Here is a 16,017-nt window from a genome sequence, read left to right as displayed (position 1 = left end):
CTCAAAAAGGAATTTGGAGCAATTTTTGCAGCAACAAAACTTCGGAGCATGCAAATCTGCAATTTTGGAGCACTCTGGAGCACATAGCCATAAAATTTTGGGTACCAAAATTTAGTGCACAAAATTGATATTGAATTGATTGATTGAATGATAGGGTGCATACACATGGTATCGTTTCAAGTATAAAGATATGCTCACTTATGTTGGTCTCCACAGAAAAAGAATCTGAGTAAAGGGACTGAAGTAAACACTACGTTGGCAGCATCACTATGAAAACAGACTCAGCAGCATACAGAACAACAATGAAATTACAACAGCATCCAAAGACTTCATTAAATCAAAAACACACACAGTAACTACGGAGCTTTTGGAGGCATTCATTAATATCCTACAGCCTAATGATGATTTTAAAAAAAAGTTAACTTTGAAAGAGATAGCAGCCGTATGCTCTCATAGCCGATAATTTTTCATGCTACTGCTCATGACTATGTCACGACTTTGCCTTGATGATAATATGATCATGATGATAATGATCTTGCCTTGGTAATAGTGAGCACCAAGTCGGTGGAAGTGGCCAGAGGACTAAGGGTTCCACTGAGTCTGTAGCCGACCACTTGAGGCAGCACCATGCTGATGGCTTGGCCAAGCATTACGGCTTCAGCTTCAATACCTCCAACACCTGAGACAGATAACCAAACTTGCAACATGTAAAAAGGTAATCGGTATTTTGTAAATTATAAATAAAATTATAATAAAATAGAACATATACGTATAATATAGCCTAATACTTTCCCAGTCTTCTCCAAACCAAGTCCTACGCACTTTTATAAACTTTCTTAGTGATCGAGAGGAAATGTAGATATCAGTTCTTCGGAGCAGGGTAGTGCATACTTAGAGCTTTAAGGTTTCTTGGTTAGACTCGCCAAAGCCCACTTTTACTCTGATATGCGTTTATCTCATTGGATACCCCTTTTTGTCATTTGTCCAAAACGTCTAGATGCGTCCCGACGCAGTGGACACCATCACTGTAGCCAAAGTGAACAACCAGTGTCGACTGCCAAAGTGGAGGAGAAAAAAAGTGGAAAAGACCCTCTTGCATCCAGTGACTCACTAATCCTTCCGCTCCGCGTGACTAACCCCAAAGGCTCGGGGCGGTGACCTTAGAAGTGTGAGGTAGAAGTGTTCCGTGGGTTGTGCTCGCGACCTTAGAAAAGTGAAATTTTTCTTGTTTTGGCGGTCGACCGGAAGAAAATCCCACTGTTTTACATGAGCAAGGCATTCCACTGATGACCGTACAAAAAAAAAAACTGTGTGTGTTTGCATGTGTTTCAATGGGAGAGCTGATGGGAAACGACAGTTTGAAGAACGCAAGTCACGGTATGCAGGAGGACCCCGCGACGCACTTACCCCATCCGACAACACCCAAGCCATTGATCATGGTTGTGTGAGAATCAGCTCCAACCAAGCTGTCCGGGTACAGGAGTCCGTCGCTGTGGAACACCACACGTGCCAGGAACTCCAAGTTCACTTGGTGAACAATACCGGACCCTGGAGGCACGATCATCATGTTCTGCAAGGCCTTTGAGCCCCACTGCAACAAAGAGAAGAAGCTATAGTGTGTTACTGCACTGCTTGAATCATCATGTTTTTTTTTTTATGTCATGTTTTATGTGTTTGTTATGTCATGTGTTTTTATGTTATGGAATGTGTCACGATCAGAGGCCTTTAACGCATGTTATGACTAGGGCCTGACTTTTTAGGGTTAAACCCGTATCCGCCCGATATTTACCCCCCGAACGAAATCTGTAAAATTCGGGTTTAACCCGAATCTACCCGAAAACATCCAGGTCACGTGGCACCACTCATAAGCGTGCATTAAAATTAAGTTTGATAACATTGCTAAACATTAGTTCCATGTTAAGACAAATTTTTATTTCAAAAAAAAAAAAGATCACCCGAATACACCCGAATTCCTGACGACAGAATATGCCGTAACGGGATTTAACCCGAATACACCCGAATTTTCGAATAAAAAATATCACCCGATAATTACCCCCCGAATTTGGCCAAAAATAAAACCCGAAAAAGTCAGGCCCTAGTTATGACTGACCTTAATGATGTTTATCAACAATACGACAGTACGGTATACGGGTAATAGTATAGTAGTACGGGTAGTACGGGTTTATGTAGTACAGTACGGGTAATATGACAGGTAACAAAGTTTTCTCATCTGCTGTTAGGATTACAACATTATCATAGTCATGCTTCGTGTGATGCTTGGTTATGTTTTTCTTGGTTTTGTTCTACTAGTGCAGTGCACCATTACTCAGGCTACGGTTGTTCACGAGCACCATGAAAATAAAAGCTGAATTGAATTGAATCACAGCAAATGGAGGAAACACGCTTGGAGACTACTCGTCTACTCAATTTTACAGTGTACCTCTCCACTCAAAAAACGCTTTGACAAAAATGGGCGTGCACGTTAAAGCTCATGGAAAATGAACACGGAAAATGGAAATGGCACCCGGAAAATGAAGCCCTAGCAGAAGAAATTATGGCATATCTTGTGCGCATAACACTTTTGCTGAGAAATCTGCTAAGAAACTTGCACACTTAAGTTTTTTCTGCTATAACTTTGGTAAATGTTAGAAACAGGAGGTACTACAAGGACAGGGAGCAACTACGAGAATTACCTTTAGGAAGAGAAACCTTTCTTTGTTTCGTTCAAATTCCAGGTCTTGGTTCCTTTGTAGTGCGTCAGCCCTGGAGCAAGACACAGCGTATTCATTGCAATACTGTACCTCTACGCACATACACATAACTGATTGTAGCACACTCAGACAATTCATCAAAACTGCTACCACATACTACCACAGTGGTTCAACTGAGGCGCACACACATCCAAATCAAGCCACCACACCTCCACCGTGTTAGTACCGTCACAGTGAGTAATTCCCGATGAACTAGCATTTCCCAGGACAACTGACATGTCTGCATGCATACCGGGAACTGACCTCATCCCTAATTGCCTGTGCACTGCGACATTTCACATTTTCGTAGCTCATTCGGGGGGAAGAAATTACTCTGACAAAAAAAAAAAAAATACGACAAGAGAGAAGTTGGCCAGAGGGCCACAAGGATGTGACAAGATTAGGAAGGAGGCACATTTTGCAAAGTTCCGGCATCACGGCATTCATCACAAGAGGTGACACACTGAACGATGGAGGTTTACCGCCCCACACAGGGGATTTAGGGATGTAGGAGGATGAAGGAGGGAGGGAGGGGGGAAGGATATAGGGAACAAATAGGGATATTTTCTGCTATGGGGGAAAGCAATTGTGACGCGTATTTTACAGTGCACAGGGGCAACGGCTCAACAAGAACTTGATGTTGGACCACTACGGAAAAAAGAGCCCTGTCAATCTCAGATCCCCTTCAGTCGCTACTTATCACTACCAATTTCAAATTCCAGAGAGTGTAATTGAAGTATTTTGGAAGCGATAATACAAGAGCTTGTTTTGCACAACGATTAACGGGAAAGACACACTGAAACAGCTAGGTAATATATAACGGGGGAGCACAAAGAGCACAAATGTCCGGCGGCGACGACAGGGAGGTATAGTCGAGCCCGTTTATAGCGATATTGGCGGGAACGCCAATATATCATCGTATCAGAGTGATTCGTAAAAGAAGGGTTATCGTTATACACGAGCTCTCACGAAACTGCCGGTCGGGTTCACGTCAACGAAATGGAACGGTACAAGTAGAACACAGTTGAACGCGCACATTTGGTGAGAGGGCAAAAGCATATCATCTAGCTCTAAATTGACACAGCTTTGTGTCAAAAGCTCTTCCCAAGAAAACCATAACCGTCGATGCCACACGAGATTCCGCAGCTTTTGAAATTCACGACTTCGTCCATTGCTCGTTATCCAGTGCCGTAGTCATCATCATTCACACAATCAGAACTGCATTAGAACGCGCCTCATACACGGGTAATTCGCCAACGGGTGTGTGGGTGGCAGCATGCGTCTTTTTGCCAACTCACATTTTAATGGGTGCAGTACTTTGAAACGAGGTTTTACGCAAGTACAAAATCCACCGCCAGTATGCATGCAGCAGGCCAGAAGAAAACTTGAGGGTGAGAGAACAATGTGGAAAGGAAGCAAGCAACCTCCTTTACTTCGACTTCCTTACTACGACTTAATTAAGAACTAATAAGCCAGAAAGAGTTGTCGAAGCATTCTTAACGGGCAAGTCTTCCATCTTCGCCTGATCATGTCGGCTTACACTTTCATCTACAGGGTGAATTCAGCAAAGGTTACACATTTCGACCGCGTCGTAAAAATACAAGATGATGTCTCGGAGCTTCAAACTTTGCAGTCATTCACCCTCAGTTTTATCAATATTTTTTTCAAATGCAGTCACTTTGTAGAAAAAAAGTTCGAAGCAAAGCAAATTCTCACCCCGTGCATTTCCTATGGCTATACCGCCCGCAAACCGCCATTCTTCCCTCTGTCTGCTTCACGTTCACATCACCACGTATAGGTGGCGCCGCCTCTAAACCCTGCATCTGATCCGTCTGGGTTTGAACCCCCAGAGACATTACAGTCAAACTCCTTTATAGCGAACACCTTTTTAACGAAAATACCACTACAGCAAATTTTTTTTGCGGTCCCGCTGGAGCCCTATAGGTCCAATAGTGGACATCCTTTTTAACGAAAATACCTTTACTGCGAATTTTTTTTGCTGTCCCCTGAGTTTCGTTGTAAAGGAGTTTGACTGTATCTCGTATTTTTATGACATGACCGAAATGTGTAACCTTCGCTAAATTTACCCTGTACATCTATATTCTACGGCTGCTACCTCCTGAAGCGATATTGCACACGGGCGAAAGCTCCGCAGTCGCCTTCATTAGTTCAGAGTTTGACGGATCTACTGGGAGACGGCAAGTCGCCATTTTATCCCGAACACGTGGACGGAACATACCAGGACAAGTTCCACCAACATTAGGTTACACGGGCTCGTGAAACTCCGATTATCGGGCTACCGTAATAAACGGGTTATCGTAAGTACGGGTTATCGTAATAAACAGGTAAGTACGGGTTATCCTAGAAAACGGGTTCAACTGTATCACGGTAGGGCTCCCAGTCTGACAACATCTAACTGCTAAAGATCGTGTTTTACGCTCGGCTCCAGGACGTCGATAAACACAGCGTCCCGCAACACCCCTGCCCCTGTCATGCAAAAACCAAAGAGCAAGCACAGAGAGCTACCCACCCAAGGGCCCTGAGCCCATGGAAGGGGCACAGTTCCGACTGCAGAGGTGGGTGGTGGGAGGGCAACCGGGCCGTGTGCTGCCTGAGGGGCACGGGGGAATTGCGTAGCTGCGAGGCTACATCGCACGCACTCCCTGCTGGCGTTGCCCGCACACCCCTGCCCCTGCAGCTCTGGCACGTAGAGCAAGCGTTCCCGCCTCCCGGGTTGGGTGAATTTCGTAACACGCTGAAACATACAGGGGGGAACAATTGCGAGAGATTTCAAGACTCGTTGGAAAGAAAACACAAGACCGTCACAAAGTGGCAGGGGCTGCTTTCTCATCTTTGCACTAGTCTTACAACAGTCCCGCAGGGGCGTCCGATGGCATTCAGTAAAGAATGAGTTTGCTCTCTGAAGTTGGTCATCATGAAAGGATTGTCTGACTGTTATTTGGTGAGAGTACAGCCCCCACATATTCTTATGCACAATGCCAATGAATAGTACTCTAGTCACAACACAAAAACAATATTACAAAAGTGAATGTGTTGCAGATTTTGACATCTTACTTGGGCCTCTAGATGGAGGCCAGTAGTATCTGAAATAAATAAATAAATAAAAAATGTAGAACCACTAACGGAAACAAATGCAATTTTCTTTGCGTGGGATCTACATAACTTGACCTTATTTGGCGCGTATTGATTTACGTGCACTGAACACATTATAGTTATATTTACTTGTTCACTTTCTCTATTATTTGTAAATTAAAAACAATTTGTAACTTTGAAGACATTTATCATGTAATGCCCTGCTGCACATTGTCAATGCACTGTTCGTCTAGTCACAGTATGGAGCCATGCAAAGTCGTGGCTTTTTGCCAGTTGTTTTGCTGTGCCGGCGTTAATTAGGAGATGGCATAGGGCAGTCGTGATGTTCACTCTGAGGGTTGTTCGTGGCACTCTTATATGGACTAGGAAAGATGCGAAGGCAATGGGAGCAGTAACAGAGCAGCATTCCTATTCTGTATGATGAGACAGCAAAACACACCGAGTTGATAGAGTATGTGTTGTCTGGGTTACATAGTATTGACAAGCTTTGGAATAGGGGCAGATTGGGCTCCGACCATGCAGAGTGACGACCCCGAATTTCATTGGGGCCTGAAGGCGCTTGGTTGCCCTATGCTGTTTTTGTCAAGTACCCCCCAAGGAGCTCACAAAGCCACTTTGCCCCTAAGTCAAATGTCAGTGATGTTACAGCATTAGTAAGCATTCAAGTGTTATGCACTAGGGCAATGGTTCTCAACTTACGTTATGCAAAGGAACACCTGACTGCACCAGCATGATTTCTATAAAACCTTCTACCACACTATGGTAGACATGACTGTGGAGAAGACCGAGAAGTGGATCATGTGAGGTGAATGCCATACAAGTGGAGAATTATTTATTTTGATTGATTTATTGTTATTATATTTTATTCTTTATTTCAGAGCTATAGGTTGTCAGCAGATCCAACCAGACCTGCTGGCCAACAACGAGATGTTAGATACAGCTGGATATGCTATGAAACCCGTTACTTTTGCGACACAAAATTTTTCGCGAATCGGACACAGGGCACATATTCGCGGCCAGTAAAATTCGCGAAATCTAGATACTAAAATTTTTGGCTTGGTTGCCTCACTTTGTACACACCTTACATTGATACACCTTAAATTGCCCTTGCCATATTCAATTAAGGCTGTGCTGCCCATGCTTTTGCTGAAAATTAGTTCAAATACTTACTAGCAACCAAAAACAACAACAACTTCATTTTAATTGTGATGGTGGAGCTTCATCACCAGGGCGATACTCTACTACATTGCTGGTGATGACGTGACTTGCAACCAAAGGCAAAAATAAAGTTTACGATCATACCACTGACTTATAAAGTGTCAATTTTTGCTTAGAATTTTTTCATGACCTTAACCGTTGCGAATTTATCAGTTCAGAAAAATTAGGGGTGCACGAACAATGAGGGTTTTACAGTATACCAATTCTGGCAAAGGCAGGCCTTGATACCGACTCAAGTATCACTTGCAGGAGCTCAACAGAATCACATTCGCGGAGCCTCAAGGAAAGTTGGCAGAGTCCGCGGTTGAGAACCACTGCACTAGGAAGTATGCAATTACGTAGCGGATATGATGACTCCGTTTCTGCAAGCCATGCAGAGCTAAAGCCACGGGGAACAAAATGCTAAGACAGAGAGGTAAAGGAGAGCCTTGTACATGCTGACCAGAAACAAACTCGAGACTAGGGAAAAAAATTGGGAAGACAACAGGTTCTTGAAAGAAAACTATCTGTTCCCTTTTTCAGTCTCAGGGGTTTCTTTCTAGCCAGCCGATACAGAATGGCAGAAGTCTTCAGCGGACACTGCTGCCCATGCCGCTGATAACAGTGCCGAAACAGTGTGTTTGATACCCCTGTCACACGGGCAGTCTTCAATGGTCATTGAAACCAATCGTCACTGAACGTGTGTGTAGCGCCATCTAGCGTGTACCGTGCCAACCTGTCGGGGAATGTTGAATCCAATACTCTTTGGGAAGTTGACACGTCACACACTTGGTGTCACTACACGCATTTTCAATGGTCATTGGTTTCAATGATCATTGAAGACCGCCCGTGCGACAGAGGTATCACTTGAACTGCTCACATAGAAACGTTCAAAAATCCCCTCCAAGATGGTTCTTTTACAACAAAAAAAAATATGAATTACCGTAAAGAAAAGAGAAAGAGAGAAAGAGTCTGCAAGGAACCCACAAGAGAGACAGACCAACTCACGTGCGCGAGAAGTCCACCTGGACTGAGTGATCAATGACCAAGTCCGCGGGGCAGAGGGGATTGATCTTCCGCGGGTCGCCGCCCAGGCGCTGCACAGCGTCGCGCATGGCCGCAAAGTCAACCACGGCTGGTACACCCCTGCATATTATGCGCAACTGTTCAAGTTACTTTAGTGTTTCTCAAACACTTCTACCACAAAAAATCTAAGATTACAGTGTGACATACCCCGTGCTTTTCGCAATGCCACGAGCTTTTCAATTTTAGTGCATGAACAGTAACACAAATTTAATTTGACAAATAATACAGTCAGGGTGAATCACCTGGGCTACAAATCATCACAAAGAGGAAAAAAAAGAATGCATGCCAACAGGAATGGCTGTTCCAACTCACACATTGCGCGGACACACTAGAACTGGCATCTACAGGTTTTCCCGACGATTTTAATCCAAGTTCCAGCTAAATTAATCCATGGCCCATAAAGTGTGCATGGCACGTGGATTAATTTCGATGGTGCTCGGATTAAAATCACCGGGAAAACCTGTAGTTAGTCTTTGGATTTTCTTGACTAAACGTGTGTGCGCATCATAAAATAGGGCACGTTAGAAATGCGCAATTACGGTCCCTAGAAAAACACGGATGCAACGAACGCACGCACGTGCATTTTTGCTAGGGCGGTGCGAATAGTGGAAGCTTGGTTCGAATCCAGTAGTTATTTTTTCAAATAATACTCAATCGAATACAGTCCAATACTGCTACATGTACTATACAGAAAGCCGTTTCTTGAAACATATTTTGAGTTAGTACTCGCATCAGCGATTAACATAACTACCGTGTTATACATCATGCTGGGGTCCCAGCTGCTGCATATCCTTTGGGAGCAGGGGAACCATTCCATATATAATGTCGTCTTTGTTATCGAGAATGAACATTGTTGTGTCTGAGATACAGATACAAATATGAGAGTAAACTTACGTAACTTCTGCAAAAAAAAAAAAAAAAAAGGGAAGCAAAAGACAGCTCTCAGAAAGTTTGTGGCGTCTTCCACACAAACATGCTTTTCTTATCATGGGACATAATAGAAGTCATGAATACACCAGAAAATTTATACAGTTTGAGCAAAAAATTATGACACCTCCTTTCATCACTTTCTGTATTTAGCGCATTAATTATTTATTGATCCATCCATTAATAAGTAGTAACTATTTATCAATTGATCAATTAATAAGCATTAATCATTTATTAATAAGTATTAAGGATATCTTAGCACTGCACTGATATTAAACATCACAACGGACCATTTTCGATTCTCCGAGAGCTCTCGCTTGTGGCTCCACCATGGAGACATTTGGCATTTTACATAAATACCTATACTTGCACATACTGAAGCCGATACCTGTGCACCTCGTGGAGTCACACTGTACGGTCACCACTCACGTGAAATCTTGAAGAAGGACACGGGCAGGCTTGAAGGCGATCTCGACGGGACCCTGCTGGGCCTGCCAGGACAGGATGTTCTCCACATCATGCTCTTTCACCTGGAAGTTGTCACAGTTGCGAACAGCAGACTCCAGCAGAATACGGACAGAGTACGGAAGTTTCTCTGCGCAGATGGAAAAAAAGAAACACACGTGAAGACACAAGACGCCCTATTATCACTGGAACTAGCATAAAATACAGACACATTATATTTAGACCCTGAAGTTTTAGGGTTAAACCCGATTTTTCCCCGAATTTGCACCCCGAATCGAGGTTCACCGGTTTAGGGTTAAACCCGATTTCTACCCGCAAAACTGCACCTAAGCTAGGCACCTCACGGCAATGACATACTAATTTTTCACAAAATACACGGTTGATCTCAACGTCTGATACTCTGGATAGGCTGTACAACGAACGTTTGTTCGATTTATCCCCAAATTCAGTCTGATTTTTCCGCCCGAATTTGCATGAATTTTCGACATCAAGTGATTGACCCGAATTTTACCCCCCGAATTTGGAAAAAAATAAAACCCGAAAACTTCAGGGTCTAATTATATTCTAATGAAACCAGCTGCATATCGGTATTCCCAAGAGGAGGAAGTTACACAACAACTTTGTGAGCAACAGTGGCAGGAATCCAGCTCACACCGCTCTGGTGCATTTTCGCATGCATTGTTAGCAGCCTCCTTGCACTAGTCCAGAGCACTTTTTGTAATGTATACCCTCACCCTCTTCACACCCTCTCCACATAGCCTCCTACATTGCGTTCCCCCTACAACGAGGCAGGAGCCATTTTCGACGACTTGCCTTACTCCTCCGCTCATTGGAGATTGCGGCTTCAGTGCTGCATTTGTCGCGACATAAATTATGTTATATGTGTGAATGAAATGGTTAGATGCCTCCCAGTAGCGTACTGTTTGGTTGTGCATTTTCTAACTCTCTCTACTTAAGTGGGGGAAACCACGGCGGACATTGCGGAGCGGACAAAGCGGGAGAGCTCAAGAGTAAACAAAATGTGAACCACACCCTTCGACTTGATGCAGTAACACCTGCAACATCAAGCTCGAGCCAGATTATATTGAAAGACTGCATACTTAATTTTTCCGGGAGTAAAGCAACCATGTTTCTCTAGGCCAGAGACGGAACAACACGCAGTCTTACAAGCAGGCTGTTGGGACCGTAAAAGCACCACCTGTCCGACCTAAATTGGGACGTCTGGTCACTTCGTACCCAGAAGGCACCCGATTTGCACTCAGTGTGTAAAGACAGGCATGTTGGTTGGGGTCTATAGCTGAATAAAGGAACACACAAAACAAAAATGTACAACAGAACACATGCTGTCAGTTTTGGTTGTGTGTGCCCTTTCATTCCACTATGCACCTGATTTGATTTCGTGTTGAACCAGTCTGATGATTGACACACAGCATATACCTGTGACTACGATGAGATCATTTTGTTAGGCTACCGTTGCCTTTTGCAAAGTATTGGCAGTTGTTTGGGCGTACATACATACAATTGCGATGTAGGACCCTGCAATCTCTGCCAGGCTATCTTATCAGTAAGGTCCCAGGGAGGGATCAACAAATAAGGGAGGCATGAGCCAATGAGTGTTCAAGAGGGGTAATATTTCCTTGATGCGGCCAACGATTAGGAGAGACGGAAGAAAGTGGACTGTTCCACTGTCGCCCATGCAAGCCCGTTCTTTGTCATCAACGTGGAACCCTTTGGGAACAATACAAGCTTCATTAATGTTACTTTTACAGGAAAAATGCGAGCAAAAAGTAGAAGTGCAACAATTTGTCAACAAAAGGTTTCACAGCTTTATGTACTGGCTGAGTAACCTAGCAGATGAAGAATGTGAAAAATATGTGTACTGTGTATGATGTGAACGTGTGAAAAAGCGACAAAAATATTGTTTGCACATATTACCGTATCTGGCATCCCCAAGGTCAGGCAAGCTGAAGTATCTGTATTCTTGGCCATCAACTAGAAGTTTCTTCACCTGAGAACTGTAAGGGTTTGCTGGAAGAAAAGAAAAGAAACCCAAATCAATAAAAAGTCACAGGCACACCCCTCTCTCAAAAGTTGTCTGAATGTTGATCCAGAAAAACTGGACAGAAGGATGCGACAAAAAAGCAAAACGGAAGGAGGAAAAATATTTCGTAATTTGTTTACAGCACGCAATAAGCAAAACAAGACGGTATATTTGCTTTCCCCTGGGGCCTACGCGCCTATGTTCACAACTGCTTCGAATATTAACGTAAAATAATACAAAAGCAATCTTAAAAACTGGCCAAGAATGTAAAGCTTATCGATGAGACGGACGATAAGGAGGAGTTTCTTCCGACGAGTGCCGTCTGCAACTACAGATCTGTGAACTTCGCGTATACAATACCTTCTGGAACCCACGAAAGTTGTAATGTAAGCAATACTAACGAAAACGAGACACTGTTTATGCAAGCATTGCCGGAAATGCAAAAATTAGCTTCTCACCGTTTGCCATTATCAACAACGCCGACCTCACGTACGACAGGACGAGGAGAGTGACGAGTAACGACCTTTGCCGCTAGGGCAACGAGAACTGCGAGAACGAGGACGGACACACCGGCCGGCTACACACAAAACGAAAACATTCAGAAAGTATGTGCAGAAAAACCGCCAGACATGTGAAAACATGCCTTCACTTTTCTTCAACTAACAAAGTACGCACGTATGCATTAGCAGCGCACGAGCAAAAGTCAGGTGATCACTATGACGTAATTTGCACAACGACCATGGCGACCATGACAACGACAGAAGCCATGACGCGTACACAACTGTACACAACACATGTGTCACCACATGAGTTACGTTTGGCGTTCTAGCGGTTCTAGTTCAGTCGCCTTGCTTGTACGTTTGCCGTGGTAGCCTTCGACAGCCATGAGCAGGTCACAATTTGTGTCGATACCGTCGACGCGGTACGCATACGGTACAAAGTAAACAAGTTGAAAGCTGGTTTCGGTTTTGAAGTCGTACTTCTTATCTGCTTATCTGCGTTTTATTTTTTATTTGTTTCTCCCTTTCAGATAGTCAAACAAAATGCGTGATTCCCTCGCGTGCACGGGAAAAGGTTATAATCAAGCGCACGCTCGAAGCTGGGAAGGCGGACGGGTACGGACGATCGAGAGATCGCTACATGCAACAATTAATTTTCGTGGTGAAAGGCTTTCCAGTCGCACACCGCCACAGAAGGAGTGCTGACTTACGCAGATCCCGAGATCGCCATCTTCTTTTTGTCAATTTTTTCTCGAGTTAATCTGTGCTGTTTTTATTTTACTTTCTTTCTTCTTCTCTTTTCTTTTTTTTTTTTTTTTAGTATATAGAGCAACCTTGGAACATCGGCTTCAGCCACACAAGCTGCAATGTTGGACTAGCCCTTTGGTGTAAAAGTGGGGCGACATCTAACGTGGCTCAAAACCCCGTCTCCGCCAAGCTCTCCACCAGGAGCCACCACTCGCAACCAAATTTGCAAAAACAGTCTGTGAAAGCAGTCGCGGACGACCGACACCAGGGCTGGCACCTACGGGGAAGGGGGGGGGCACCCCTGAGCCCGCCCTAAGGGGCACAAAAAAAAGACACCTTTCGGGAAGCAAGGATACGGGGGGAGGAGGGGGGGGGGCGCAAATTTCCTGCAGGCCCCCGAAGCGGCCCGGGCCCCATCCCCGGCTGCCCCACCCTCTCGGCGGCTCTCCTTCTGACAACGCAGTTTCACACGGTTGATGGCGCAGGGCTTGCTGTCGTTGTATTCAAAGCTAACCTTTCCAGTCATATCAGCAGCATACACAAAGAAACGGCTGAAAATTTTACAAAATTGAAAGTTGAGAAGTGCTCCCGTCGTCATGTCATCGAAAAAAGCCAAACAGTGGCAGGATTTGAATCGTGCACCTCTTGATTGCAACTCTAATTTCATAATAAAAAAGGATTAGGGAGGGGTTGGTTGGGGAAAACCAAATTAGGGAGGTTTCAAAACTTGCGGGAGGGGGAGGGGTTATGTTCGCAGAGAAATAGACTCGATATTTTATAGAAGGGAAGAATGATGTTGTTAGGCTTTCATCTACACCAGTGTTTCTCAACCAGGGTTCCGCGAACTTCTGCTGTGCACTGTTCGGCACCTGCTAGTGCAACTTAACTGTTGACACAAAGGCTCACTTGGGACAGCCTTGTTGTGGGACCGTGCTCAACATTGTATCTTTAGCAGTGGGATTGACACGGAGATCGCGGGGCCAGGTTGCAGCAGCTGACAGTCGTTGCCTCAACATTGACTCAACGGACATTGACTCAACAAGCAGCTCAACCCGACAATTTATCTGTGCTTTTGCTTTTCCCTTGTGTTTCGAAATAATATATGCTACAACCACTTGGAAAGCTGGAGTTACTTCAACGAAACTTCGGAGCTACTCTCCTGCCTACATGTACTTGGGATGTACAAGCATCAGTGACAACCCACAACGTCAACGTCAACGTGTCATCTGTGGGGTGCTGCGAAACAGTCAGATGAATCTGACAAACCTCAATCGATATCTTGCAATGGAACAGTAAACAGTTAAATAAATTATAACTAAACAATTCAATTTGAAACTAATAAGCAGTAAATATAGTAAAACTAAGCAATAAATAATCAGCTTTAAATAATTATTTAATTAAATAACTTAATGTTTAATTAAATGGGAACAAAAAATTGCTACTTGTACGACATCTAGTCTACTCACTCATTTCTACACAGCTGCCCCAGTACAATAGGTTCCTTGAGGTTGTGCTGGCACGATCAACGGTTTCCTCGAATAACAGAAGTTGAGAATCGCTTGTCTACACATACAGCAACATCAGGCTCGGCCCCAGCAGTTTATCAGGCACAACTTATTACTGGAAAAATTTTGTAGCAGCTGACTTCGCCCATTTGAAAAAGTCCCGCGGGTAGGTCTTGCCGTAACATGCTCCACAAACCTCTGACACTGTGTCAAAATAGCTTGCCAAGAAGCGCTGTCAGACATGGAGGCACCAAAACATTTTTTTCTATCTTTTCTTGCTTTTTTTTATTTTTTGTATTACGACGGTGAACTGTTGCCTGCACTTAGCACTGCTGCGCGATAGGAATGGAATCCCAAGCATTACCACGGCAATGCGTCTGAACTTTCCAGAGAGCTCAAACAAGGCAGTCGGCTCTCAACCAGGCCCGACTACTCCACATCTTACATTACATACGGCATTACAGCTTACCACGCCTGCTTGTGCATAGTTGGCCGAGCCCACGCATACTGCTTACCATAGGCAGCAGTGCCTGCACTCCTAGCCGGAAACTACAGAAAGCTGTACCGACTGTTCAGAGAGCGGCAGCAATAGCGGTGGCAACGGGACTGAGATTGGATTGAAGTTTATGTGTATGCGGCCAGATAAAAAGCGGATGTTTTGATAGACACGGGGGGAAACTGTGTTTTCTGGGAGGTCTGAATCTCGTTCGTACAACTGTACAAAACAGTCTAAATCTAGAAGTCTCTCGGATAAACCGGAAGACTTGGCAGGTATGCCATTTATAGTCAACTGCAACAGATCTACAAGAACAGCGACTATACGAGACACTACCCCTTACGTATGCAGAGACGACAATGTACGATGCACTAAAACCGCCTACTGACTAATTTACCGTAAAAGCTGACTCCATCAATCAACTGATGATAAAGGTTCACTGGAGCAGATAATTCAATAAAAAAAACTGACTATATGATGTGGACGTTCACATATAAACTCAATTATGACTGAAATATAACGCGAGCAGCGTACTAGTAATTTATAATGGTTTCTTAATGGGAGTTCTGAGGTCGAAACACACAGCAGGCAAACACAGCTCAAGCCTCAAGGTGTCTAAGACAGTCGTATTCGGCTTTATTATGCTTTTCCACTGCTCATACATTTCTTAACATCCAGTCAATGCCAACCGATGTCTGAACACTGTGCAATCAGCGGTGAACCCAGAACCAGTATCTGCATCTACATTTTGCCTCTTGCACCTCACCCCTCATATCTGCCCAGACCCTCTCTTCGAGGGAGGGGGCAGGTTTTTTTTTTTTTTTTTTTTTTTGTCGACGCACATAGCAGGGGAGGGAAGGAGGAGACCTAATGTTTATCTGGATGCTTGGGGGGGGGGGGGGGGGGGATGCCTTAACCTGCTCGACCATGCCGCTAGTACGGGCACTTCCATCCTGTGTGCTTTGGTTACATATTTGCTTCAGAACAGTGTTCTTCTCGTTTGAGTTTGTTACAAAGGAAAATTCTAGCAATATGATGGCTTTTCCCTCTAAGTTCGTATTAAAGGAGCAATGAAATGAAACTTAGCATTGCTCGAAGGACTGCTTCATTCACAGAGCAGTTTATCAGGAGCCACTCTAATAGAACGTTCTCTGGAACTGAAGACAAACCTCTCTAAGCGCAATTATTG

At 44.2% G+C, this 16,017-nt stretch overlaps 1 protein-coding gene across 3 annotated transcripts in view; it reads right to left on the bottom strand.

The window, feature by feature from the left end:
• The window catches only part of LOC135386275 (cytoplasmic aconitate hydratase-like), a 33,142-nt gene that overhangs the window by 15,426 nt on the left and 1,699 nt on the right, over nt 1-16,017 (bottom strand). Inside the window, exons 1-8 of one of the 3 annotated variants that reach the window (XM_064616099.1) lie at nt 12,039-12,238; nt 11,475-11,567; nt 9,504-9,669; nt 8,070-8,207; nt 5,281-5,505; nt 2,694-2,763; nt 1,408-1,591; nt 540-679 (exon numbers count right to left, since the gene is read on the bottom strand). In XM_064616099.1, the coding sequence (XP_064472169.1) occupies nt 540-679; nt 1,408-1,591; nt 2,694-2,763; nt 5,281-5,505; nt 8,070-8,207; nt 9,504-9,669; nt 11,475-11,567; nt 12,039-12,048 (1,026 nt within the window). In that variant the 5' untranslated portion in view covers nt 12,049-12,238. Of the gene's footprint in view, nt 1-539; nt 680-1,407; nt 1,592-2,693; nt 2,764-5,280; nt 5,506-8,069; nt 8,208-9,503; nt 9,670-11,474; nt 11,568-12,038; nt 12,239-16,017 lie in introns of those variants that run through there. The other 2 variants (XM_064616098.1, XM_064616100.1) reach the window with 2 other exon arrangements.

The sequence above is a fragment of the Ornithodoros turicata genome, chromosome 2 (genome assembly GCF_037126465.1).
Source record: "Ornithodoros turicata isolate Travis chromosome 2, ASM3712646v1, whole genome shotgun sequence".
NCBI classification, from domain to species: Eukaryota; Metazoa; Arthropoda; class Arachnida; order Ixodida; family Argasidae; genus Ornithodoros; species Ornithodoros turicata.
This window is presented reverse-complemented; position numbering and strand designations above follow the sequence as displayed.